The following is a 27,904-nucleotide window of genomic DNA, read 5'->3' on the forward strand; positions in this document are numbered from 1 at the left end:
CCAACTTTGTGCTTCAGAAAACCAAATGAATAACTACAGTGTTGTTTCTCAATTGTTAAGAGACGGAGCTGCAGTGATAGCTCAATCTCTGCTTGGTGCTGAGCGCAGTTCAAGAGTTATGTAATATTTATGTTTTACTGTTGACTGCACCAGATGTTCACAGAAAATTCCCTCTGGAACAGCCCTTAGCTGAGACATAAATAGCTGCCTGTCCTGTGATGCAATTAACTGTTCCATGATGCTGGATGGAACCCAGAGTGCCTTGCGCTGGAAGTGAAGAGGGGCAGGACCTATTTGTATCATTAGGGTCTCTGCATGAGGCATCTAATTTTGTTTTTTTTTAATTTGACAATTAAAATTAATAGTGAACATTTCATGTGTGCAAGATTAGACTTGTTCAGTCTGTTTTTCCAAATACAGGAAATCAGAAGTGACCAAATGGGATTGTAATTAGCTGAAGGAAAAACTTGTTTTCAGGGGCTTTTGAATCTTTTGGAGGCTGACTTTCATGCAGCTGATGACAAAGGTTGTCTCTTCCCTGAGATTTTTACTCTTTTGTATATTGATGCACTTTTTCTTTAGGTACCCCAAACTTTTATTTTCTCCTTCCTAACAATAGTTTCTTAATAAGATACTGCCTCTTCTCAAGTGATGACTGTTCTTCCTATTCTTTGATTATAGAGGAAAATATGGGAAAAACCTCTTTGTAGCTGCAGCTGCTGATAGTCTTGACAGTTGAGATTAATTACAGATGTAGAAAAAGGGATTAGGAGAGGTACCTGAGGGAGCTGGCATTCAGCTCTCTGGTGTTTTGGCAGCTAATTCTACAAATCTCACTGCTAACCCAATGTTGAACTCAGTGGCCTTGTCAGGCTGATAGTACACACTGGTATAATGATGGGATGCTGTGACTGGTTTTCATTTCAGACTTTTTTTGTGCTGCCTCTTCACATTCTGCCACTACAGAGGTCAACTAGGCGAGTTGCAAGGCAGTGAATGGCACCAGTAGTAACTGATTGATTTGTATTTTTTCACTAGCTCGCATAGTAAATGTATTTCTTCTCACTTTATCTTGCCTGATAAGGATGTTCAAGACCCTTCAGTGATTGTGAGTTTCCCCCTGGTTGAAGATGCAAGTGTCTCTCTTGTTGCTTGGACCACTACACCTTGGACTTTACCTAGCAATCTGGCCCTTTGTGTGAACCCAGAACTACAATATGTGAAATTGAGAGGCAAGTGTTAAATTAAGGTGATATATGTAACAAGCACTTCTTTCTTCAGTGCCTTTGAATGTGTACTTGCATGTTGTTTGATAGCCTGTTACTTATGCCAGATCTACAGTGCTTAGCTTGGACTGGATCAGTGTTCTAGAAGATGAGGAGATGCATTTCCTACGTGGCTGATGGTTTCTAACTGTTTTGCTCTTTTTACCAGTTATGTGCATTCTGAGGGCTGTTCCCAAACGCGTATTGATAGCTGAAATGATAGAATGAATGAAGAAGAATGTTTTATTTGGTCTCGTAGAGTCACGCAGTGTTTGAAGGACAGGGAAGTGTGACTGGGAGCCCTTAGCTTCTTTCCCCTGTTCTTGGAGCTCTGACTCAGACCAGTGTATGACAGCTAGGTTGCAATAACTGAACGTCTTTGTGTTTTTTAGCACAAATGTAAGGTGAGGTGCATGCTGTGAGTTTCCATGTTATTTCATTTTTATTTTTTCCAGTATAAGGGTGCATTTTACCTACTGTTACAGCTTACTTGTAGATGAGTTACTTATCACTGGCTAAATGACTTGGGCTACTGAACAGCCTCTCAGAGAGCATCCAGTATGTCAGGCGTTACATGCAGCAGACCATATAGGCTGCCTAAATGTAAGCTTTGGCTTTTCATGTTACTATTTCAAATAACTGTCCAGTTGCAGATCCAGGTTTGTCAGTTGGCAACAGAGTATTTGTTTTAGTCTTGAAATGCAATCCTTTTTATTTTTCAATCTATTAAAAATTAAAAAAAAAAAAAAAAAAAAAAAAAAAGGCAGGGTTTTGGACACAAACATGCTTGCATTGCTGTTCTCAGGTTCTTCCAAACTTCTGACCTCTTCCGACTTCTCAGTGTATGTAAATAAAAATGGAGATTCAAGTTAACAGTGCATTTATTCCAGATTTAGAAAATGCCAAAGGCGTAATTTCCCATTCCAACACAAACACATGAATCTAATTATTGCCTAAGGTGGCAAATATGAAAAGTTGAAGAGTTCTTTACAATAAACTCCAGGCGTTTGGGGTTTTCTCTGCATTGTGGGAGAGCTAAATTTATTCTGGCGTTCCAAAATCTTGACATAAATTTGGTCAGCTCGAAGGAGTTATTGACAGCTTTCAGGAATAACACCGACATCTGCATGGAAAGCTGCTGGTTTCAGAGCTCCTTGTGTCTTCAGTGAATATATTTATAGGAAGACATAAGGACACGACAGCTTTATGGCAACTAGAGGTCTGTGATAATGAACAAATGCTAAATGTGCCCATAGAAATACTAAAATCCCTTGAGGAAAAGTCTGAGTGATATTCATGGTCAAAATTCAGAGGTTGGACTTCTTGAGGGATAGGAAATGGCTTTTTTAAATAATTTATTTCCTTTATAAAGAAATCCAAGCATAAAATTGATTGAAATAATAGATTTCAGAAAGACAACAAAAAGGAGTACAGTCGTTACAAGAAATGTCATTTTTATTAGTCATATTTACTTGGTAATTACCCAACTTGCCTCTAATTGTTTTGGTCTGCTTCAGTTACATATGCTGGAACTTTTCAGTTCTTTCTTTGGCACAGTGGCAGTAGGCAAGCTAGGGTATTACTGCCTCTTAACAACAAGAAGAGAATAAAGAGGCTGAAAATCATTGTACTGGGTTTTCTCCTGTGGTGTCTCTTTAAGCTGAGCTTTGGAAAGTAGCAGGAGTGTTCCTGATCAGCAGGAGTGTTCTGGACATTTTTGTAGCTCATTTCATACCATATTGCATAAACAGAAGTTGTTATAGTGGTGTAAATGAGGGCATTAAACTGGGATATACATAACCTGTTGTTTTGCTTTATGTTCTAGATAAGGCTACAGGAAAGATTTACATCTTGATGGAATCCAGGCTGATAGCACTATACAAATCTGACAGTGAATACGAGATACTGGACAGGCAAGTACAGAAATTATGGCTCACTTGTTAACTTAAATTATTTTTATAGCTCAGAAGTTAAGTGTTTCAAGAAGTTGAATTTGGCAGTTAGCTGAAGGTGAATTTCCCACTATGGTGATACTATGTATGTATATGTTAAAGAAAATCTGCAAAGAGATTGGAAGTTGCTAGGATGAACTGATCTTGAGTATGAATACGAGTTTGATTGGTTTACTGTTTCGTAGCAAAAACCCCAAAGGTTCTTTGGTCTGTCCTTCAATTTGCTTATTTTTATTTTTTTCTTATAAAAAACGTTATTAATTTATACAATTTCCAGTTTTCAAGATTTACAGATGTGGAAAACGTCTTAAAAGTCATGGAAATGACAAAAGTAAAACCATTCCCTTCAGCAAACAAATACTTTCTATAGAATCATCTACCCAAGTTATGCAGTTGGTGGCAGTTACTCCTTCTGAAAAGTGCTCATCCATCATATTTGAATTGAAAGATAGGGATGTTTGCATTGGTGTTCATTTTATTCAGTATTTGGCAGTAATTAAAAAAAAAAATAAATCTAAAATGATGAGCCTTATTCTTTGGCAATAGTTATTTTTATCATCTTTTACCTCAAGCAGATAAAAGTTTTACACCATTTTGTCCAATTAGAATAGTAGATGCAACGTGCATGCATACACATGTGAAAAGAGGCCACCTCTATTTAACTAAGCAATTGCCTGTTGTCAGTGAATAATAGGAATATACAGCTGGGACACGTGCTAAAGATGTTTTCCACTCTTATGTTATGACAGTTGAGTAATTCCCACTTTGTATTTTTGCACTGATTTTATTGTTTTCCTCCCTCCCCCTCAGCATCCCCCGCTTAATTGTCTTAATCAGCCACGTGCTCTGTGGCTGTTTGAGGTGGTACTCGCTGTTTGAAGATTATTTTCAGTGCTCCCATTCTTCCATGCAGGTGGAACTTCTGATCTCCAGATTTGTCCGTTTCCTATTTTTTGTTTCTCCCTTCAGTTGTCAATAAAAACATTGAATATTGTCAACGTGATGGAAATCTTCTTTCAGCCTGATACTGAATCAAAACTATTTTTTTTTTTTTTTCCTTGAAATGATTCTGCATCCATGTAAGCATGCAGTCACTTGGTCAGAATGTTTTTGTGTTCTACATGGAGCTGAATGACATGGGGAGGTGTCAAAAGCCTTGCTGTCATTATGCCCCGGGTCTATCTCCTTGACTGCTGTTTAAGCTGCTTGGTTTGCCTAACAAAAGAAGTAATTTGCTTTGATGTGACTTGTACTTGACAAATTCATGTTGATTTTTCTTTGCCACTTCACTTTTTTTTAAGTATTCAATGACTAAATGTAATGAAGTTGTTAGCTGGTCCGACGGGAGTTTTCGTCCTCAGAACTCCAAAAATATCTGTGCTATTTTGTTCTACCAAAAATGCTGTTATTTTCTTCAATATTTGAATGCATTTCTTTTAGACTCTGAAAATAAGCAGTGTAGATGCATTGAGGTTTTTGGTCTCCTGTGTTGTCATGCTAAATTGTTCTCTTACTGGAATTCTGCAAATATGAGTTCGGTTTGTTGCCATCATTCATTTCCTGTATCAAGAAATGAACTAAACACTTAAGCCTTTTTATAGCCTTTTTTCTTCTCATCAAAATTGTGAAGTGAAAGTTTTGTACTTCCTTTTTAAGACAGTCAGGACAGACAGGATTGCTGTAGATGCTTACATGCCTGGCTAATTGAAATTTCTGTCTGTTTTTCTCATCTCTTACCTCCCTGTACCTGTGTGTAGGGGAGCTGGCAACTTGTATTCTCCTTGCAGAGTGGTGGCTTTTTCTTCTTTCTATACTGGTGCTGTAGTTTTCTCAAGCTGACTGTTCTTTTGTCATACTACAATTTTTATTTTATGTAATAAATCAGTTCTCAAATGTGAAATGTGAGACAATTAAGAGGTAGCTGGTAATTAAAAAGATATTTTGAATGTTTTTATCTTAGAGCATATGAATTCATGGAAATAACTTTTTTCTACTTCTCACTTCTTTTCTTCTTGCCCATGTCTCAATTTTCAGGCTGTTAGGTCTTCAGAGGAGAAACTGATGTTTGCTCCATACCAGGTGGTAAACTGAGGTCAAGGAATAGTCTTACACTGAAAACATTCTGCATCTGAAGTCATCTCATCTTCCTGAATACTTCCAGCTTTTCTTTCAAACCTGGCCTGACTGCTTTTGTTTCCTTTTTTGAGTCAGATGCAGACAGTGGTTCTTTGTGTGAGAGAAAACTGGAATATTTCTTCTTTGTTTCACTAGTCAGGGCTCCTGTCTTCATCAGAATCATCCCTGCTACTCGGCACGCGTGAATCTGTCTTGATGCATTACTCCATTTGTGGCCATTTAGTAGTGGTGAACATGAAGTGGTTGATGAATGTTCTCCTCCCTTTCTGTTAGATTTCAGTCTGCTTGCATGTTAAACTCTTAAGTGCTTTATACTATTTTCCAGCACGTCAATTTTATTTCCTTTTCAATTCTAAATTTCTAATCACTTGGAAGTGAAGGGTTGCTATGATTAAGGTAGTCTCCATTAGAAGTATAACTTAGGTCACAAGGTGGCATTGTGTAAACTTCCAGCTTCCAGTTCAGGACTTAGATTACAAAGTATTTGAGAAATCAAAAGGGAAAATCAGGAATGTGATCCACAACCCTTTCACCCCTTTCTCTTAACTGTGGGTGGTTCTGGTACTTGATTTGTTTCTGAGTACTCCCACATCTGTATGTAGGAGCACTAGGATGTTGTTTTCTCATCTGATCCTGATTAAGCACCTCAAACATTCCTAAGGCTGTTTGTAATGTAAAATACTTAAACCATCCATGAAGCTGTGCCTTAAAATAGAAGAATGCCCCTTCCCTAGTGGATATTGTGTATAGCAAGCTGAGGAGACACGCTCTTCAACTTGGCATTAAATATTGATTGAGCTTCTTTTTTTTACAGTGGAACAGTTTTCAAGCAGCTTTTCACTTTCAAGTAGTCAAATGTTGTGTGGTTTGACCAATGGTTTTGAAAGATGTGGATGAAAATCAGGAGGAGTATAGGAAAAGACCACAGCTGTGGCACATCCGGAAAAGTATCTCATCTTCTAGAAGAGGCTGCATTTGAGCTAGGCTTCTTTCTGAGATGCAAGATTCAAGCCTTTTTAGGAGAGTGTGAGCAATCCAGTCATTGTGCTTGCCACCTGTAGTTGGAAGCCTGAAGAGGGCCAAATCTACAGGCTGTTTCTCTTCTTGGTTGATTTGGTTCCTCAGTGTGTCCTGTCTGTATTGGATCTTCTGAGGTGCCCTTGGGAAGTGTAGATGCCTAATTATAGAGTAAGGATAAGGTATCTAGGATTTAAACACTGTCATTCTCAAAAGGACCATCTTTTGTGCATACAGCTCCTAGATGTTCTGGGCAGTGCTTGTTTAGTTCTGTTGAACACATGGAGCTCATAGTACTTTGTTATTGTGTTATATGCAAAAGCTCCTTACCTAGAACTTTATGAGAAATAAACTCTTAATAATGCTTACTTCCTATTTAAGTTTCCAATGATTTCTTCATTGGAAGGCCTCTGGGTAGAAGTCTACCTGTTCTCTGTTATCAGAGATACATTAAGACATGTTTCCATCTAAGTTGTCAAAGAGGTGTAGAAATGGGAAGTATATGCAGCCAGGTTCTGTTACATATGAGGGAAATAGGGGAAACTCCTCCCTTTCTAGTGGACCAAGCAGTTTTCAAGTTGTTCATTTGTGTTCATGTACATTTTTTTCTTTTTTTTTCCTCTTCAGGTTTCCTGGTATTGTTCTAAAAGGCAAGGAGTATAAACCACTCTTTGAATATTTTATTCAGGTAAGATGAAGTTGGGTTTGTCACAGCACACCATGACAAAAGTCAAAATGCTTCACAGTATTACTTGTTTATATTACAAAAACCTTGTGTCCTAATAAGAAAACTCAGGTTTAATCCCAGTTGTTCAAAATGCTTGTGAAAGGTTGAAAAACAGAAGGCTGTTGTTAAACTATTTTTTCCTTAAGTTATGAATATACCCAGAGTAAGAACTGAGTGGTGAATAGTAGCATGAGTTCAGATTACAGCAAGACTTTCACTAGTCACTACTGAATAGGCAGCATTCTCTCAGGCTTGCATCTGGTGAGCCTGTGTCTTTTGCCTTTAAATTCTACAGACCTTATATTCGTGAGATGGATTGGTTGTGCAGCATTTGAGTGCTGTGTAAGTCTCCTGTGGATAATAGCACCATGGATTGTGTTACTGTAGTACATGGTAGTACATATAGTGATAAGAGACAGGGTAGAGCACTATGTATTAAAAATACAAAAGCAGTGCTTGGTTAAATTCTTCAAAGAGTTGAAAAGGATTACAGAAGTGCTGGACAAGCAGTTGTTAACTCAGGCAAGAGACTCAGTCATTTGTGCCTGCATTCTGTGCTGAAGCATGTGCTGAAGTAGCAAACTGTGGAAACCTGCGTAGGCAGCAGGACCTGTTGTTTCTAGAGGAAGGTCAGAAGCTAAGCTGAATCTGATAAACTGGACTGCAGGTATAAAGGATCAGAATGGATTAATGATGCTGAGTCCTGCTGTACTTCCTATGGAACAGATGGGCATATACCAGTTTTACTTAGAATGGATGTCTTATCCTAAAATATCCTTCTTCAGGACATGCCAGATATCTTGTAATGTATCTGATTGAGCTGTAACAGTTTGCAGTGGTTTTTTTTTTTTTTTGAATAGAAAATAGTATGTAGATGTCAATGGTTTAAGGGCTGGTTCGGCCTGGTTCCGTGACGAGCGGGGCGGAGGGATCTGCAGATCCATGTCTCTGGAAGAAAAAAAGAAATAGGGGACCCCAAAATAATTAAAACAGCGGCACCGATCTGAGGAGAAACAAACTAATTCACTAAGTATATTACCGGAATGCAAGATAACACACTATGATACAATATAATCAGAATTGAAGCTAATAAATCAAATATAATGAGAGAGAGAGAATGTCCGAAAGGTGGATAGGCCTCACCACAAGGCTGAGGTGAGATGCGCAGTGCAGTTGAGCAGCAGGGAGACGGGAGCAGCGCCCACGACGAAGGGCAGGCGAGAAAGAGAACTCAAGTGACCTTGCCAGGAGTTCAACCTCCTCTCCCTGACTGCAAGGTCCCCTGGGGAATGCAGTTCTTCTTCTCTTCAGGGCAGGTACCCAGGACTTGAGCATTGACAGTTAAAGTCCCAGTGCCCCACATGATGTTATGATGTGGAATACCGAAAGCCAAAAATCACAAAACCATGACAGTAGATAACAAAAAAATAAAGATGTAGATAACAGAAACTAAAGATGTGGTCACACTGCAAATTTTCTTGAATGTTTAAGCTTCTCATTTCGTTGTTCTCTGGAGAAAATAAAGAGCTGTTTAAAAAAATAAATATTAATAAATATAAATAAATATTAATAAATATAAACAAATAAATATAAATATTAAATATATTAAATATAAATATTAAATATTAATACATTTAATAAATTTTAAAAAATAATAAAAAAATATAAATAATATTATGAAGGTACAGTTTCCATTACCTTCCAATGTAAAAATGCAAGTAGACTTCTGTGAAGTGAATGCCTGTAGCTGTCTTGAGTGTATCCTCATTTACACGAGTGTACTCATTTGTATTCTGTTAAACACAGACCTTTGTGAAGAGCTGTGACTTGAAGATGAATTGACTCTATAGCCTTATGGAGGGAACTTAGATTTAATCAAAGTTGATGCTGCTTAAATGAAGTGTCCAAGTGATTTAGCCATGGGAAATGAGTACATAATGTTAAGAATGTAACATTGCAATGCGTGTCATTTATTTCTGAAGCCGTTGTGAGTGCCAGTAGCTTTCCTGCATTCTTCCGAGTTCTGGTTTGCTGTATGTGTGAAAAGCCTATTTTTGTGTTACAGTGCAGAGATAAAGGTGCCTTTACTGTGTTGGTAGACAATTATGTGAAGGAGGAAGAAGGCACAGGTGTCGTTCATCAAGCCCCCTATTTTGGTGCTGTGAGTACAATTCATGTGTCTGTTATGTTCATTTTTTTTTCTCGCGCACATGGCTTGGCTTTCCAGCTACTGTGAACTGGCAATGGTTATGAAATGAAGTAACCCTGCCATTTTCTACTTAGAAACATTGTGTTCTAGGGAGCTCTTACATGCACTTGTGCCCCTTGTGTGTTGAAGTGGAGATTTCAGATGTCCCTGGTTTTGGTTACTATTGTGGTATGTTGTGCTCTCACCACTGTATCTTCCAAGTGTCGTTGATCTTAGCTGTTCCAAGTCTAGATTTCCAGCTTTAGGAATAAACAATCTGCTAACACTGAAAAATAGAAAAATGTGCTTGAAGTGATAATTTTGGATGGTAGCTCAGTACACTGCCTCTCTTCAATCTGTCAATTTTGGTACTTGTTGTATATTTGGAATACCTGAAAAAATGCTTTGGGTGCTTTTTCTTTCTTGAGGCTTTATCCCTTATTGAACTCCATTCTTTTTTCTGTCTGTTGGACAACTTTATTTTTCTTTCTCTCAGTCTATTCTTGCAAAGGTTAGGATGGATTTTTTTTCATGAATTTCATCAATTTTTAGACATGGGAATTAGCAGCACTAGTTTAGATTCATTGTCTCTTTTGTGTAGTGTCATGTCTTCAACCGTTATCCAAAGATGCCCTCAGAAAACCTGTAATAACTGCCAATGTCCAGCAATTAGCAGTCCCTGTACTGCAAGCTCTATTATAGTTTCCAGAAACCATTGCCATTAATAATAGGCCTCTTTGTATTTGTGTGAAATATCCCATCTTTCTCTGTCCTTTTTTACTGCATTTTTTGAAGGATGCATCTGTTGTGGTGTTCTATTTCCCTTGACAAGATGGATGTTGATATGAGAAGATGTTCTACCTTAATATAGCTGTAACTTAAAATCAGATTGGGCTGTATATTTCTGGTTAATAGAGAAATTCATGTGAGTGGTAAAGCGCCTTAAGGAATCTAAAGCATATTGCACTACCTGAGCCTCAGATTCCCCTATAGCTAAATCCTGCAGGATCTTAACTGAGGGATGAGAGAACAGTCTTGGTTTTAAGAGGAGAGAACTCTTGCTGTGGAACATGGAGTAATAGAAATGGGAATGCTGCTAATAGCAGAGGAGCTCTGGAAGAAGTGTTCCATTGGCTGCTGTGTTGATTTGTGTATTTTCACAGCACTTTCTAGTTACTGGAAACAGCTTGTTGGAAAGCTTAGCTGCCCAGTTAGTTCAAGGATTATTTGCCATCTTCTGTTTGGTTCGGTTACAAGCCCACAAAGACTTGTATGAACACAGAAGTGGGGAAGAAGAATGTTCCATCTCTCCTGGGAAGTCAGCAATTACCTTTTAAAATGAGGGGTTTGGAAAACGTGGCAGTATAGTATGTGCATTACAAAGGAAGAAAAGATGCACAGAATAACTGTGTGAAAAGTACACTAAGATCATAAAATTAGCAATTGATACATATGGGGCATCTAGACTTCATAATGTGTGGTATGGACCTGGGTTAACTGATATGCTACCCTTAGAAGGAAGTTATGTGGAGTATGTTGTATGAGGTGCTGCTGCTTTTTTTCTTGTGGGGTGCATGCAGTTCTGTTTTTCATGGTGCAGTGATTGTTTTCATTCAGAAAGACTCACACAGGCTCTAGTTTAGGTTCAGGAATTCATCACAGTAGGCACTATACCAAATACTGAGTATTACATGGTGTTGACTTAAACGTTTCCATCTTTAAATAGGCCGTCTTAGATGAAAAAGAGAGAAACTCCTGATTATAGGTAGAACTGTCTAATCGGCTTCTCTGCAACTTGCTTTGATATTGTGTGTTAAAGGAGAATAGGGAAGAGAAAAGGGGGTAAGTGGAGCAGGAGGTAAAGCTCAGAGGAGAAAAAGAGCACAGTCCTTTACAAGAACTGTCATCTCGTGTCTGTCCCTTCCCCCCAGATTAAGCAAGTTCTTTTAATAAACAGAAAGCAGAGTTGTTTTTTAATTTTAATTCTTCTTTCTGGTCGACATTGTGATGATAGTTTAGATGCTCCTTCTCCAGTAGTAAAAATTCACCTTTGTTTAGTTCCAGGATAGTTGTTTTGTTGTCTTGTCTGATATGTTTGCCAGACACAAGCTGCAATACTGCATAAAATTACATTTTATTTTATTTTATTTAGTTTGAGAGAACTCAAAATTAAAGCTTGTGGGGAAAGACAGACCTGCATAAAAACTTTTAAAACTCATTCTACTTGTAGATTAACGTGACACTAAAATCCAGCTGCTCAGGCATTTCGTCATAGGTGGATGTGCCTGCATCGAGTTCTAGTGTTTTAGTTGGCATGCAAACCCTGTACTTCCAGTACTTGCTCAGGATGAATCACAAATGTTTCTTAGGTTCATTCCTGTTATTCTTTACTTTTGCGATGTGTTGAAAAGATACTTAATTTTTAAGTGGTGCTACAGGTAAACCTTTTGGCAGTTGTATTTCTTTTTTTGTTGCCTTTTTTTCAAGTTTCTGGCAGGAAAGCCTTGAGTTATTCTCAACGGTGAGTTTTCAATAGCTTCTGTTTCACTCATTTTAATTGCGGCGTTGACTTCTCTTTGTAACCTTCTAGAGGATATAATCATCACAGGCATTTAAAAAAGCATGTGACCAGCAGTGTGACTTCAGTCCTGGAAATAATTGAAATTTACTTCAGTTTTCCAGTGAAGCTTAGCACTTGTGGTTTTCTGCATGTGCCTGAATGTGTTCTTGGATTGTGATTACTGAAACAAGTCCCCATTAAATCAAATAGAATGTCGGTGTGTAGAGCTTTTACATTTGATTCCAAGCTTTTCAAAAGAAAGGAAACTCTTGATATATCACCAGCTGCTTTGGTGATGCAAACCATACCGAACCACCTCTTGCCCTGGGTCCTGCAAAGTGGAAGGTTCATTATTAGGTTTTAGCTAGGTTGTCAGTGTGCCAGGCTTTGATGTAGTCTTTGCTGGCTGCTTCTTCAAAGCCTTGTACAGTTCATTGCCAAATCAGGGTTGACATGTCATCTGGCCTACAAATTAAAGCTGCTTGCTGTATCTCAGCAATAATAGCTGGTGAAAGGTCAACTGAGAACAGGCTTAAGTCATCTATTGACTGTAATAACTGGTTGACCAAATGGAGTCTGAAGAATTGTGATGGTTGTCCACAGTGACTGAAAAAGTGGACGGAAACTGTCATCTGTAGAGAATTGAGTGATATCACTGAGATGGGGTTTCTGTTCTGCATGTGATGCATTGAAGCAGTCAACTTCTCTACTGCTGTGGATGAGCTTCAGCATGTTCTATGAAATACAGTGTGGACCCACTTGGCAACATTTACCAGACCTGGCTGGAGGGGGCTGGTGGGCAGTGGTGAAGATGCAGTAAGAAGACTGCAGAGGATCTGGAAGCCTCGCTTTGTCCCACCCAAAGCTGGCTTGCCAGTATTGGTTGCATCTATGAAAGGAGAATTCAGATAGGTGTGAAATGCTTGCTTATTTAACACTTATCTGAGCACTTCATTCAGATAAGATCTCCTTGATCAAAGTGACTCAATCAGCTTGCTTTAGAGTGCAGCTCCTATGAAGTAGCTCTTGTGTGCTTGTTTCACCAAAGGTAAATGAGCTCTAAGCAAATAGGAGTCTGAAAGTTCAATTGCAGCCAGTTTAGATAGGCAAGATCACTGTAGGTTCCACTGCACACCACAACAAAACCCTTCAATTTCTGTCCCTAAATTTAGTGCCCTATTTGGTCAGGGCAGAAGTACGGGAACCCGGCAGACTCAAACAACCTGCCTTGGTGCAGGCTTAAGCAGGGCCTTGCTCTTTGAGGAAAGAAAATTAAGTGATTTTCCACTTGTTGTTTTGAGAGAGTTTAATCCGCAACCTCCCCACTCTCCCTTCCCCTCCAATCCCTAATAATATAATCCCACCTTTAGGGAAAAAAAGTGGGTAATCTGGAATAGTAATTGGTGAAGATGTGTTTACTTTCACTTCAAGCTTGAAATCGGAGTCTGAACTTTGCTAGTCCCCTTATAATTTTGCTCTGATCTTTCATTTTGAAGGTACCATTGGTTCTTAGTTACATTTCTGAGAAGCTTTCAGTGACTTTCTTGTCCTAAAGGCTTTTTTAAATTTTGTGCTCCTTATTGCTACAGGAAATTAAAGACTTAAATGAGCTGGCCAGGAAAACAGTCTGTGATGTTGTCCATGTGTGGTGGTTGATCAATATTGCTGCCTACGGGCCCAAAAGATTGAGAAATACAGATTTCAGTTCTTAAGATCATTAACACATTCAGAAGTAGGGAATTCTTATGTGTAATTTCAGAATAAGATTAAAACAACCTGCCATCTCCATACATAAACACGTGTGTATTTGTATATGTGTGTCTACAGATGAATTATGAAGAATTCTGAAGAAATTCTAATTCCTGTAATGCATAAAAGTACAAGTGTATGTACAACACTTTTTAAGCATTTATTTTGTAAAGTGAAGGCTGAGTATTTCATTATTGTTGCCCAGTCGTCGTGTTTCTTATTCAGTATTTATTGTTTTCTGGAATGGATGTTGTAACTGATACTTCAGTCTTCTGTAACTTGGCGCTTGTATCTTTTGTAGGATGATTACAGAGTCTGTATGGATTTTAATGTTATTCAGAAAGATTCTGTCCCAGTTTGTCCTGTTGATGTGTCAGGCTGCTTCACAGCTGAAGTGACCGATTTTGCCGGACAGTATGTGAAGGTCAGTGAGTCTGGAGATAGTAAATTACTGCTTTATTCTAGGTAGAGTTTATGTGCTTTAGAAGCGTTCTTATCTTTGCCTTAATGCCTTTGTCTTCAATGTGCCTCTGGAAAAATCGAAATGTCTATTAACGTGCAACAGTGGCAGGTTTGTTTATTAAAATGTCTGAAAAAAACCCCAACCTTGAAACATAAGTGGTATTGTAAATCTTGTAATGAAATTGAGGATGTGTGTTTATGCTAGTAGCAGCAAAGTCACACTTTTTGCTAGTTTCCTACAGAAATGTTACGTATGCAGTCTCTAGGTAAGTGTGCCTGCCTTGCCTTGGGATGCCAACTGAATTCACAGATGTCATAGTTAAGTTTATACCAGCCAGATAGTTCAATGCAGTTTCTTAATGGAGAGAAATCCAGTCATTTTTCCCACTTGTGGAACATGTTGCAACACAAATTGACTTGCTAATAGATGGAAGAGAATCCATCTGAAAGGATACCCAGAGGAACTCTGGATTGTTACAGGCAAATCTGTAAAAACGAATGCATCGTACACTCAGCAAATAAATTGTTTTTCAGTCATGGTTTCCCACTGTTACAATTTGATGGCCTGTTCCATTTGATCAGGCTTGAAGTCTTGTTTGAACTCAAACAGCTATCATTGCTTCCTGCATATTGAGGCAAATAATGGAGTAGTGGAGGCTGCATGTTTAGCTTCTTGCTGATGGGAATCTGAGCTTGAAGAATGTTCTTATAATGGTGAAGTCTTTGTTAGATTCTGAATATTGCAAAATAAAAAATCTTTGTGTACTATGATTTCTTTTTCCTTTCTTAATCTCATTTTGACAGTGTCTGTCCAATAGGTTGTCTTTAGCTCTTATTGTGCAGCTTTTGGTCCCAACTTAAACTGTAAATCCTGTCAGGTGTTACAAAAGATGATGTAGCTTCTGTAGCTGTAGTCACATTTTAGAGGAATGTGTTACAGTGAGTTCTGAACATCAGATAAAAGGCACTGTGTGGATTTCTACTGGAGACTACAGAAGACTTAATCAAAGATTTAATGATGTGAGTTCTGGTGTGTAGCAGTGCTACAGAAAAAATTAAGTTCTACACGGTTCAGTGTATGTGGGAGGGAAAAAAGCTAAGGGGAAAATGGACTGATCTATAGAAGGATTTGGAGAGCAAGTAACGTTTCAAATGTAATGTTTCACAGTACCTCTACAGTAAATGTATGAATTATATGCAATTTGGGGGATTTTTATGTAGTTATTGAATTACTTGCAGGTTATTTTTGGTTAGATATTGCAGATGAATCTTGTCGTGGCTTACTGAAATGGTGAAATTTGTTATCCAAGGAAAACTTTTTCTTCTTTTGTTTCAGGATGCAGATAAGAACATCATTAAATTACTGAAGGAGAAAGGCAGGCTGGTTCACAGCAGTAGTTACAAACACAGCTATCCGTTCTGCTGGAGGTAAGGAGAGAAGTGCATATGGTTTTAAGAGTGAGGGTTGTAACTGAGGAACTTCTTGAGGTTTGCCTCCTTTTCCCCCCTCTCTTAACTTCCTTGGCTTAACATCACTGAAAGTGAAAGGGATCAAGCGTACTGAATTAGAGCAGCTGCAGTTTTGGTTTAGTCCTTCAAGAGTTACCAGCTTTTAAACTGCAGCCAGAAACTACAGTGCTTTTATTTTCTTTATCACAACTCAAATATACAGCCATGGTGTTCTGAAATAAACTGGTTACATAGAAATGCTGATGCTGTAGAACATACTTAATCCTGCCACATGTTGACATTCTTGTTGATTGATGATAAGTTGCAGGCAGCACCTAGCAGCAAATTATCTGGTAGGAAGAGCAGAGTAATGGAATCTACTTTAAAATCTCATTTAGCTTCCATCAGAAATCAAACCATAATTGGAATATGCTAAAAGTAGGAGAGTAGTTCTTGACTTAAACACAGTCATAAATTATTTTGATTAATGTAAGAAAACTTTGGAATCAGGTTTTCCTACTTACTGTACTTTTTTTTCTTGCTTTTCTCTGGAACCAGTGAGTTGTTGGATCCCAAGTATGTCATTTTTCTTTTTGCATATCATCAGAGGATCCTTCTTTTAATTGTCTTGTAATGTTATGCAGTCATTTGCTGTTAACTGATGTTGAAAATTTAAAGGCAAGGGCAGCAGTGTCACCTAGGTGAGTACACAGTAGACAATTTCTAGCCAGAACTCTTCTTTATTGGAATTGTTGAAAGAGAAAATGATTAGTCAAAACTGCTCTGTGTGCATGTAGATCTTGCTAACCTGAATGCTTGTGTAGTCTAGGTAGTGGTTTAACAGCTCTGGAAGGAGTTGATTCAACAACTCTGGAAAGCAGCAGAGGTAACAAGCTTGACAGGCAGATGTCCATGGTAGCTACTGTGTGCCATCCCATTAGGAATTAACAGTGGGAAGCTTTGTCTCTGATTTATGCAAGGCTTTGCTTTTTTAAGCAAAACCAAGAAGCGTTCTTTAAGGGCGTGTGGTCAGTAATCTGTCATATACTTCTGAAATTAAAAAAAGGGAAGATCACAATAAGTTGTTTAAAATCATTGCACAGTCCGGAGTGGTACAAGGAATGATTGGAGCATGTATGGTGCACGGAGAATGTTATCGCTGAGCTTTTCATGTACAAAGGTTACATTTCAGAGAGAGCTGATTTGTATCACTGCTAAGGAACAGGCTGTTTGCTCAGGTGCTTCTCTACCTCTGATGAAGTTCTAAAGGACACACATCTAAGGAAACATGCTGCCACTGCTGTTCCCCAAAGGATGTGCTGGTCCTGAGTAATCAGAATCAATCTCTGTATGTGATAGGATGGTGCTGAATAGGTGACTGCCAGGCTCTAGCATGCACTGTGAAGTTTTCTTTTACAGTTACAGAAGAGCAAATATTCTTACGTTGTTAAAATTGGCTATTTGTGTTAAAATTTTTTCTGCTTCCAGTGGCTGTGCCCTTAGAATGGTGCTTTCTGCTCTTTCTTCAACATCCTGATATTTTATCTGAACTCACTATCTTTATTTAAGTGCTTAGTCCTTGAAAATCAGTTTTACCTTTAATGTATATGCTCAGTGAAGACTCCAGGAATGCTGGGTAGAGAAACTGCTTTAAGAAATGCAGATGTTAGTTACAGAGGAATGGCCAGTCCTCTGCTGAGATAGCAAGTTTTTTTTCAGAGTAATTGTCTTGGAATTCTGAGTTACACTATTGTGTTGAGAAGTGGAAGTTAACATGCAAAAGGGGATTTTATTCTCTTGTTTGAAATAGATTAAGTCTATGGAATCTGTGCCATTTCTGCCTTTTACTTTCAGACTGTAGTGCTAGTAAGTTGAGTCTGTCAATCTTAATCCTTTGTGAGGTAATGAAAAAGCACAGATTTGAAGTTAGAGCTGAAGGACGGTGTTATGGAAGCAGTGAAAGTGGTTGTGCTATATTGGACCAAACAGGCCCAGTAGAGCCTGTGACAGCATCCAGAAGTCAATGTGTAGGAAGGGATATGAGAACAAGGAGGTGTTCTCCATAGCAGTCCCTTGGCTTCCAAACATTTTCAGATAATGAAAATAATGAGCCCACATCACTGCCACAACCACTCCTGAGTGATATGATTATATTGATGAATTTTCATCATAATGTGAGTATGTTGTGCAATTGAAATGAATCCATGCTATAGCTTAAAAAAAAAAAATAAATAAATAAAAAAAAAAATCAGGAAATGTTTTGTGTAGTGAGTTGATATTATGGAAGTAAGAGCTTCTTGTCCCAGAGTTGCTGCAGCTGCTGTATATGAGCAGACAGTTTCCTTATCCTAGGATACTGTCCTCCTTTAATTTGGAATAATGAGATGGATATGAAGTACTAGAGTTGTCTGACCTCTCCTATAATGAACTTTATACACAAATTGATTATTGGATCCTTAAGAAGGCCGTGTGTTACTGAAGTCTCTCAAGACCATAAGCTGTTGTGTTAAGGAACTAACCAAGAAGAGAATTGCCCAAGTCTGCAATGCAGCCAGATGCTTAAAGATTCTGATTTTACTAGGTAATTTAGAAAATTCATCAGTCTATAAAGTCTGTCCTACAGCATTCTCATTTCTAAGCAATCCCAAGTTCTGAATCTGCTCCCATCCTGCAGTGGAAATGCTAAGTAACAGTTCAAAACAGTGATGGAGTTCCTGGTGGGAAGGCAGGGCCAACCCAGGGGAGCTTAGGGGTACCTGAGTGACAGGAAGGGATGAAGGCAGGATCCACCTCTTCCCAAACCTCATTTAAGGGTTAGCAGTGGAGGCATAGGAATCTTCTGGAGATCCCTGCCTAAATGAGGCCTTCTGAAGGTAAGCAGCTTCTTTCTTTTATTTCTGTGCCTAAGGCTGTTGCATTTGAGCAAGTCCTTGCTTGCTGCAGCCTAGGACTTGCTGCCCTGCTGTCACTGCTGCGCTTTCCATCATGTTACAATGTTACATGCCCCATGTGGTTTTTGTATGGTGGTCTGAAATGTTAAAGTAAGAAATATGTGAGGATGCCTTTGTTACTTAATGCTTTTATATATTTATCTGGATCTCTCTTTCCTTCTCCTCATGGTGTAGGATGTTGGGTACTGTTATTCCATCTAAATGACTCTTTTAAATAGAAATAGTAATAATGTAGCATAATGTTTTTTGGCTTGTCAGGTTGGAGATATGCATGTAAAAAAAAAAAACCAGAACGATGTCACCTGGAAGACTTAACTCATTTGAATACTGGATGAAGTTCTTATTTCTGTACTATATAGCAACATAAATCTAAAATTCAAGTGTAGTTTGTTCTTGTGATTTCTTGTGCTATAAAAACTCATTTGGTTGCTTCATGAAGGATTTTTCTTAGGAATCAATTTTAAAATGGTAGCTCATGTAAGAGTAACAATTAATAACAATGTGTTGTTAAAAACAAAACACCCTTTGTTGTTGTGATAATATTTCAGGAAGTGTACAGTGAGCTCTATGGAGAGAGAGCTGTCATGCACAGAACTGCATTTTTAAAATGTTCTTTATAAATAACGTGGCTTTTTCTTTTTGCCCCTTTCCATCATCTTTCTGCTACAGGTCAGATACTCCGTTGATATACAAAGCTGTGCCAAGCTGGTTTGTAAGAGTAGAGCACATGGTGGAGAAGCTACTGCAGAATAATGCCCAGTGCTACTGGTAATGTCTGCTGCTCTTTGTCACTGTTCCTGTTGCTAATTCCCATCATATTTCCATTCTGTCTTTGTGCCAATGCTATCAAAGCATGGCTGATAACTGGTTTTAAATGACACTTTATCTTAGGTTTCACAAATGGACCTCAAACTGGTAAAGCAATCCAGGCACAAACAGATAACCTGCTTCATTGCTCATCAGTCCTGTGCATGAATATGTTTGTATGTTCTTTCTTTCTTGCTTTTCAGAAATTATTCTTTGCTTGTGTAGAATTCAATAAGAAATATATAATTAATATATAAATACTGTGTTATTTTAGAGTAATTATGGTTGAGTACAGTTGAACAGTAAAGTTAAAACCTAAGTTGATGGTGAAATGGGGTACAAGATAGTTAAAAGTATCTCCAGGTTGTGTGACACAATGCTAAGAAGTGAGACATGAGAAAAGCTGCATCTCAGCCTAAGGAAGCATGAGGCTGCTTAGCTAAGCCTCCCGAACAGGATCCACGAGAGAAGAAGTTAGGAAGGTAAATAAATCTTTAATTTTTATATTTTAGATAAAGTACTGGTATAATAACTCTGTTTCGGTTGACTAAATAAAAATTGGCCAATGATAGCAGAAGTTAAAGCTTCGTGGGAATGTGAAAAAAGGTGTTAGCAGGAAAAACAGACAAGCTGTGGATAATAATTGAAATGTGTTACTACATTAGCACGATAACTTAAATATATGACAAAAAGAGCAGTAAGAGGGGAAGCTGGAGATAGCAGCCATTTTGAGAGTTTGTGATGGACCTCTGGTGTGTCAGTAATAAAAGGATCCAGTCCTTTCTACCTCCATAACCTTTATTTTTTTCATAACTAACTGCTGCCTGAGAAGTTGAGATCAGATGGGGAAGATCTGGAGGTTATAGAATTGTTTCAGTTGTTCAGTCTTCTCAAAGACTGTAGGAAAAATAAAATGCAGTCACTGTGTGACTTTGCTTAGCAAATGAAATTGTGTTAAAGGTGGAACTTCAGTTAAAACATCTTATTAGCTTTAGTTGAAACAGAACAATTAAAACTTATACTGTGTTTCTTCTTGGATAATAGCAATTAAATGCTCCATGAGCATTTCTGCGTAACTGTTTATGTGGTACAGTGTAAATGTTGAAATGTGTGAGAAGCTGGTGATCCACAGTGCACACTGTCCAAAGGTGCTGCAGTGTTGACTTGCTAATAAGCACACGCCTGGTCTTGATATATAAGATTTTACAGATGAGTGGTTTTTTTTTTTTGTTTTCCATAATGGAACATACTGTGATCCTTCTCTGGGGGAAAAATCAGCTGGAGAGGAGGGTGAAAGTGTTTGTTCATAGCTTTAATTAGCTATCTCAAGATGCTTCTACTATTTTGATGGCTGTCAGTAGACCTGCACGCTTAATTTTCACATGAACATAAGAAAAATGTAATGATCCTGGTAAGAAAGGGAAGTGTTTGGTTAAGGTAGAAAAAGCAAAACTTCATGCAGAAACTGCTGAGTGACCTCAGCTCATCCAGGAGATGTTTCTGAGAATTGGCATAGCATTTGAACCCACAGAAACACCGAGGTTGGAAAAGACCTACAAGATCATCCAGTGCAACCATCCACCTGTCACCAACAGTTCACACTAAACCATGTCCCTCAACCCTGCTTCATCTATGTGTGCTTTATGTGATGTCTTATGCAGATGTTGGGCAGTAGAGATACAAGTGGAGCCAGATGTGATAGGGGTGCTGTTGGGTGAGAGCGCTGCTGATTGTATGAATTAGCAGTATTTGGTGTGCTTGGAATTATAGCACTCTTTGTCCTTCAGTCAGTTGTTCAGTCTCATTAATTCGAGCAGATTTTGAGAATCTTTTGTGTGGGGAATGTGGCCACAAGTACTTGTGGTATCACTGTTTTATTTAAAAAAAAAAAAAGCCATATCAGAATATATTTTCAGTGTGTGATTTCCTTAGTGGAGGTCGGAGTACGTGATGGCATCTCTTACATAGAGACGGCTTTCACAATCCAGCTTTCTAAATGAAAATTGCATTATTTTAAAGGATTTATTTATATGTTCTTGAAATACATCAATTGTGGCTGGGATGTAACTTCTTAAGTTGACACTGAGAATGCTAGCATTCTTCAGTATTCATCTACTAAAATACTGGGGAGCCTATCCTTTCCCAAGCCTACTTTTATATTTTGAAGAGACCTGATCTACTGAAGTGTCAGGAATAATACCTAGCTTTAAAAATAAATAAATATTATATATATATAATTATTTTTTGACTCTCTGGGGCTTCAGTATGTCCTGAAAAATGAGAAAATTGGGATAAATGCTTTTCAGACTATATTAACCTTTGCAGAATGAGTTTGAGTGCACTGCTTTTTTTGTTCCTGTAAATGACTGATAGGTATATTGTCCCTCAAGAATAGCTGCACTTTTTATAGTTACCCTTTATGATGAAGTAGATTAAACATAGTTGGACAAACTTTCTGACTTGATTGATTTTTTTAATTAGTTTTTTAATGAATTAGCCTACTGATAAAGCCATAGTCACTCAAAATTTATTAAAGGCAACAGCTGTATCTCCATTCTTCAAACTTAACTATAGCTTACAAGAAAGATTAGAGTCTGCTAACACTTTTTTTTTTCTTATACAGTGGAGACCAAATAAAAACTTTCTTTCTCCCAGCCTTACCCTTGTCAGAGTGGATGCTGCTTGGGCAGGGAATGCTGAAAGCATGGCACTGTAGCAGCAATTAGGAGACTGAGTTTCAGTCCACAGTCTAAAATCCCTGCTTGAATTTTCCCCACAGAATTTGCAGAAGAGATTATTAAAGCAGGAAATAATAAAATTGGAATTTTATATTCAAACAACTTACTACAGTGATACTTGAGCTGCAGCAGGGTGAATCCATCCTGTCCAGGGCTATCAGGCCTTAGTTTTGTGTTACGTTGATGCAAAGTGTTAGGTGCAGCACCAAAGTTGGGTCCCTGCTGTATGAGGTTTGGGTTTAGCCTTACTTGTTTTTTATAACTTTAATGATTCATTGACAGAGCATTTGCTGCATCACTGCTGTCAAGAAACGAAACCATGCCACCTTAGGTTCTGTTGCATAATGTAGGACTAATTCCTGCTGCCACCGTTCAAATTTGGTACAAGTTACAGATGCATAAGTTAGTGTAAAGAATGAATTAATGTAGCTTATGTTTCTAAACTAATGCAGCTCACACTTCTGGTACTGTAGGTATTATTTTCTTACAGATGATAGGAAAGGCTTTTAAATACTATGGGCTTGTATTTAAATTTCAGCGGTGAACTTTTAAAAAACAAAAAACATAACATGAAAACCCACCTCCGAGTGAGGAGTTGATTCCTGAAGGAACTGAAGTATGTTACTTCCAACTGTTGGCTCATGTTAGACACCATTGTGCCGTTCTGACATTGTTTACCCAAGATTTACAGCACTTTATATAGTGGAAAAATGAGCATCACTAGAAGGAAAGCAGATGTGACAGACTTCAAAGTAGCCAAGCCTTTTGTTCTTTCTTTTTCTTGGCACTGCAAATTTCAAACACTAATAAAGGGTGTGATGTATTGGTTCTTAGAGAGATTCTTTCTTGATTCTAAAGAACTAACAATTTAAGTGATTAATGAAAATACTATGAAGAGTGCATGCAATGGGCCTTCTTGCCAGAAGTTAATATCTGTTTTTAAAAGTGTGGATTTTCCATGCTTCCTGCTGTTTCTGTACAAGCACCCCAAGAACAAGTGTCTCACATACATCCATCAAACACATTCATCTTCTGAGAGGCTTTGATTCAGCCTTTCCAGTCTTTGGTCAGCCTGCTTATTTGCTGAACAACAGACCGTCTCCCACCTTCCAAAAGATGTCGTCTAATCGCAATTTATGCCTGTCTTGTGTGGTGAGTCCTCACTGGCAGAATGTAGGGCCCACTCAGCAATGGGAAGTTGATGTACTTCAGCCACGCTTGTGTTTCTTTGTGCAGATAAGAAGTCTGACAGGTTAGCAGGAGCAATAGATGTTAAATTATAACACAATTGTAGGATGATGTTGGAAGATAGGTTGTTTTTTATGGCTAGTAGGATATTTTCATTTCTACCTTAGTATAAATGAGTGGTGAACAGTTTTAAATGCATGTTTCCTGTGTACTGTTTTTCTTGTGTTTTTTTTTTTTTTCTTCTTCTTTACTATGATCATGTAATTTTCACTCTTCCCTTTGAATCATGGACTATGCTTAGTCAGGAACAGTGAACGCTGATGTGTGGTCCCCATAGTGGTGTGAGGTGTACAGCAATTTACAGGCAGTAGATGGCAGCGTTTTCCGATGCAAAACGTATGGCGGCCTCTTTGCCTGCAGAAGGAAGAAAGGGAAAAATGACTGCAGGGTTTGCTTTGCAGTGGTCTGATTTATGCAGCATAAGTCAGAAGGTTTCATTGCTGGCTGTTATCAGCAAATATATGGCTGAGGATTGGAAGTAAACTTTAAAGCTTGTTTCAATTGATCTTGATAGCTTGTGTTCTAATTTTGCTGTTTCCTCTCAAAGCAGAGATTTTGTCATAAATCCAGCAAGTATCTTTTTGGTCCCAGTGAGCGGTCATCACCAGCCTGTTGTTTGTGAAATAAGGTATTTCTTGAGCCAGGAACTCCAACGGTTGGTTCACCAGGCAGTTGTGCTTAGATGACTGGTAAATCCATCCGCATGTGCAGTGTGTTAAACATCTGCCTCCATTAAAAGGTTGCAAATATATACAAAGTTGTAAATGTAAAAGTACTCAGTAAATGTGAAGTCAGAATATTCCATGGGAAACTGCAGCAAGAGCTACAGCAAAAGCTTCATTCCTCTCCAGCTTCAGAATACAGTGACTTTTTTTTTTTTGCCTTCGTAGGTAAGATTAAGAATTTTTATAGCAATTAGCATGTTGTCTGAGTCAAACAAATAAGATAACAGGCTTTTTTAATGTAAATGTATCACGGAACTGGAGGTTATGGCTTCGCTTAATCTTGACTTGTCAGGCAGCTGTGTGCTGCTGACAGTATGGTTATGATGCAGTCTGCAGCAGCATTGCAGTCTCACGCTAAAGTGTTTGTTGCTATGGGAACCGTGATAAAAGACTGCAGAAAAACGTTGCTGTATCAGAATGATTGAAAACACTATTAATTTAGCAAATGTAAGCTGCATATAGGCAGGAATTTATTTTATACTGATGGAAGCAACCCTAACTTGTCTGGGATGTGTGGCTGTGCACCATTATAATAAGATTTCATGAACTGGGGAGGAGAAACTGTCTGCTGCAATGGAAACTGTGCTTTGCAGGCAGCTGACCTTTCCTCTTTGCTCCCTTCTCCTCCCTGTTTCCCCAACCCCTAACTGGGGAGTTTTAATTAGATCCATGATATAGTATTGCTACTAATTAGGGTGTTAAAAGGGCACAAATAGTTGCCTTATTTTATCTCCTTGAAGTAGAAACCATTAAGAATAAATTTGAGGTCATGCTGAAGGATGCTTGTTATAAGAGCAGATTAGCATTATGGAATTGAAGACTTTGAGCCTTCTCAGGATTAGTTAATAAAGAAAGCAAAAACAAGTTTTGTGTTACGGATTTAAAGATACTTGTACATGTTTTTATGAGATGACATGAGGGTAACTATTTAACCAGCTTTGATTTTTGCTGTTGCAACTCAGTTGCCTACTATCTTTCCAAATATGCAACCAATTCCTGATTTCAGGAATCCCTTCAAGTTGCCAGCTTGCCAAATGAAAGGATAGTTTGTGGGCCACCTTCTCAGAACTGAAGACATCAAATGCTGAGTGCTACTCTGTTATAGGATTTCCTAATTCTTGTTGTTTTTCTGTTTATCAATCTGACTCTCTTGGGACTGTTTTGCAAATAAATTCATATGCTCTAAGCCTCCCTGAAATAATAACTGTGAGTCTTACCCAGTATGTGAAGTTGCTGTGGTTTTTGAATACCATGAGTATAACTGGCTGGTGAGAGGAATGGTGAGGAGTAAGAAATAATTAGTACATCTGTACATAATATCTCAAAAAGCTTTTGATGGTAAATTAGCGATAAAGCACATATGGCTTCTGCTGTGGTAATGTTTGATGACTGTTTATTTCAGCAGTGATATTTGTAGTTATGAATTAGGATGATATTGCTTTGTGACAGCATTCCTGCATCCTGTGACCGATGCAGAGTGAGCCCGCTCAGTGCCATGTGGAACACATCTGAAGTGGATAAGAAGTTGTACTTGGTATTTGCAATTGTGTTATGAACATGAGAAGGTCTTCAAGATCTGTGTCCAGGAAAGGAACGGATGTCTTAAATCATTTAATGTGTTCTCTTTTGGATTATGTAGTAATTCACATTTCCTACATCCTGCACATTTCTTATTGGAAAGGAAATAGAGTAATCTTAATTCATGCTGTTCCTGTGGTGTCAACTGGTGATGAGAAGGCTCTGGGTCAGCAGCTGTGGGGACTTGCTGTTAGCCACGTGTGCTCTGGGACTGAAGAGATGCTCCCTAATTTCAGACGTTGAAATCCGTGTTCACTTGCCTATGTGCTCTAGATACTCTGTAGGACATAGACTTTGGAAGCCAAGTAAAATGATTTCTGTTGTGGTAGGTAGGTAGTGAATGCTGTTCGGGGTCTGAATTTTTATTGGTCTTATTATCTTTTTGTGTTTATCACAGAGGGTCTTGATTTGACACTAAGAAAAAGAGAAGCTATTGAGAAAGGATGAAGGAGGGCACTGCATGGAAGTCCTAGCAGTGCATGAATTTAGCAAAATCTCAGATCTGCTCCAAATCAGAAGTGTACATCCATGTCTAGAGCAGATGAATAATTACTGTCATCTCTAATTTGTTAAGCTGGAGTTTTTATGTTGAAAGAGTTAAAAGATTTACATTGAAGCAAGTTGAAACTGTTTACTTTCAATAATTTATTATTTGATAAATCAATATTTATTCGTTTGTGTTGTGAAGTTCAGTTCTATGAACTTCTCAACTGCTGCAATGTCTTATTTAGCACACTATCCTGGGTGCCGAAGAAGTAGAAATAGCCATTATCCCACGCTATTCTAAAGTCATGAAATGAGAGCTTCACAGCCTGCTGAGACAGCAGCCTCCTCAACCTTGCTAAATGTTGGAGAAGGAAGTACAAAATCCTGTCTGTGTCATTGTGCAGAGGAATGTGAAGGTCAAAACCAACACAAATTGTAGGCCAGTTGAGGGGAAAAAAAAGAAAAAATTTGGACAGCACGATATTGGGGCTGCAGCAGGAATCCTTAGAAGTGAAGTCACTGCTTTGATTTCTGCTAAAACTTCTAGTACTATTTGCTGCTGGAACTTGACCTTTTCTGAGGTCTGAATCTGTTCAGTTGCTCTGCATGGACTGTAGCAGTTGTCACCTTCCTTGTCGTCCTAAACTGCAGATTTAGGTGGAATCCTCAGCATAAACCTGGAAGTTATGCATTTCAGCTGAAGGACGGTAGTGACAGATACCTGGTTAAACACAGGAAACGTGTATTGGGATAAGGCAAAGGGCTTTCTTGTGACTTTTTGTGCTGTGAAGTAGGACCGTGGTGTGGCTGGCTTTCTGTGTTTTTTGTTTTCTCCTTAAAGCTCCTAAATATCCATATTGTGAGGATGCCTTCTGCATTTGTGCAGCTATTTTCTTTCAAGATACTGTGTTAGCTTTTGGACTTAGGTAAGTGGTTTAACTTAGCCCAAAATTTCCTGAAATTTGAATCAGCATCAGTAATGATTTATGTTTTTATCGTGGCCTCAAAGTCACCGTTCTGTTCTCAAAGTACTTGGGAATTCAGATGGAAAAACTAGCTGGGGATTTTAAGGAAGATTGTATGCTGACAGATTTATTGCAGTGCAGAGTTTTCTCAGGATGAGGCCAAGTTTGTTCAGTTACAGCGATGGGAAGGAAGGGAGCAGAATTCTCTGCAGGACAGCCTCTGAGTGCCCTCGCTGTCCTTAGCTGAGTAAAACGTTACTGCAGAACGTAGATGGAAGAGAGAATAAAGGCTTCCTTAAGTAACAATACATAGCCCTGGCAAGATGTGATCTGTTAAAAGTTACCAAGAAACTAACACAATACTGTTGTTTTTTGTTTTTTTAAAGCCACCCCCAAGCCTTTAAAGGCACACTAGAGCTGCAGCGATGTAGTGATCAGGTGTTAGTAACAGCATTGCTAGGAATGTTGTTTTATCTTTCTAGCCCAGTAGTACATGTAAATATGGGGTGCCTCTGGTTAGGGTGATGCTTTTGTCTTGACTGATTTATTTACTTTAAGATGTTCTGTCTGTAAGTCAGGAAGGTCACACTGAAATAGCTGTGGCTGAATGCAGTAAGACTAAGTGAAAGGAACAGGCCCTAGGCTTGAAGAACGCACGACTGCAAAGGGTTTGCTCTGGGTGGCTATCTAGTGAAGTTGCTCCCGTTTGGCTGTATCTGCCATACCGTGTCTGGGTGGAGGTCAGAATAAGGTGTTTTAAGTAATGTGTTCTTTGAGTGATGAGCTCAAGATGTGTTTGAGATGCGGGCTGTTTTCATTGTGCTTAGTGGTTACGTTGGTGTTATTTCTGTACTGCACCTCTAAAGTGGTAACAAATCATGGTTACAAATGTGGTTCATAG

At 38.4% G+C, this 27,904-nt stretch overlaps 1 protein-coding gene across 1 annotated transcript in view; it reads left to right on the plus strand.

Moving 5' to 3' along the window:
- Nucleotides 1-27,904, plus strand: part of IARS1 (isoleucyl-tRNA synthetase 1) — a 92,291-nt gene that overhangs the window by 14,661 nt on the left and 49,726 nt on the right. Inside the window, exons 8-14 of the mRNA XM_052678470.1 lie at nt 1,085-1,232; nt 3,091-3,178; nt 6,998-7,058; nt 9,163-9,258; nt 13,896-14,018; nt 15,393-15,484; nt 19,126-19,224. Coding sequence (XP_052534430.1) covers nt 1,085-1,232; nt 3,091-3,178; nt 6,998-7,058; nt 9,163-9,258; nt 13,896-14,018; nt 15,393-15,484; nt 19,126-19,224 — 707 coding nt within the window. The remainder of the gene's footprint in view (nt 1-1,084; nt 1,233-3,090; nt 3,179-6,997; nt 7,059-9,162; nt 9,259-13,895; nt 14,019-15,392; nt 15,485-19,125; nt 19,225-27,904) is intronic.

Source organism: Tympanuchus pallidicinctus, unplaced genomic scaffold (assembly GCF_026119805.1).
Source record: "Tympanuchus pallidicinctus isolate F22 unplaced genomic scaffold, pur_lepc_1.0 scaffold17, whole genome shotgun sequence".
NCBI classification, from domain to species: domain Eukaryota; kingdom Metazoa; phylum Chordata; class Aves; order Galliformes; family Phasianidae; genus Tympanuchus; species Tympanuchus pallidicinctus.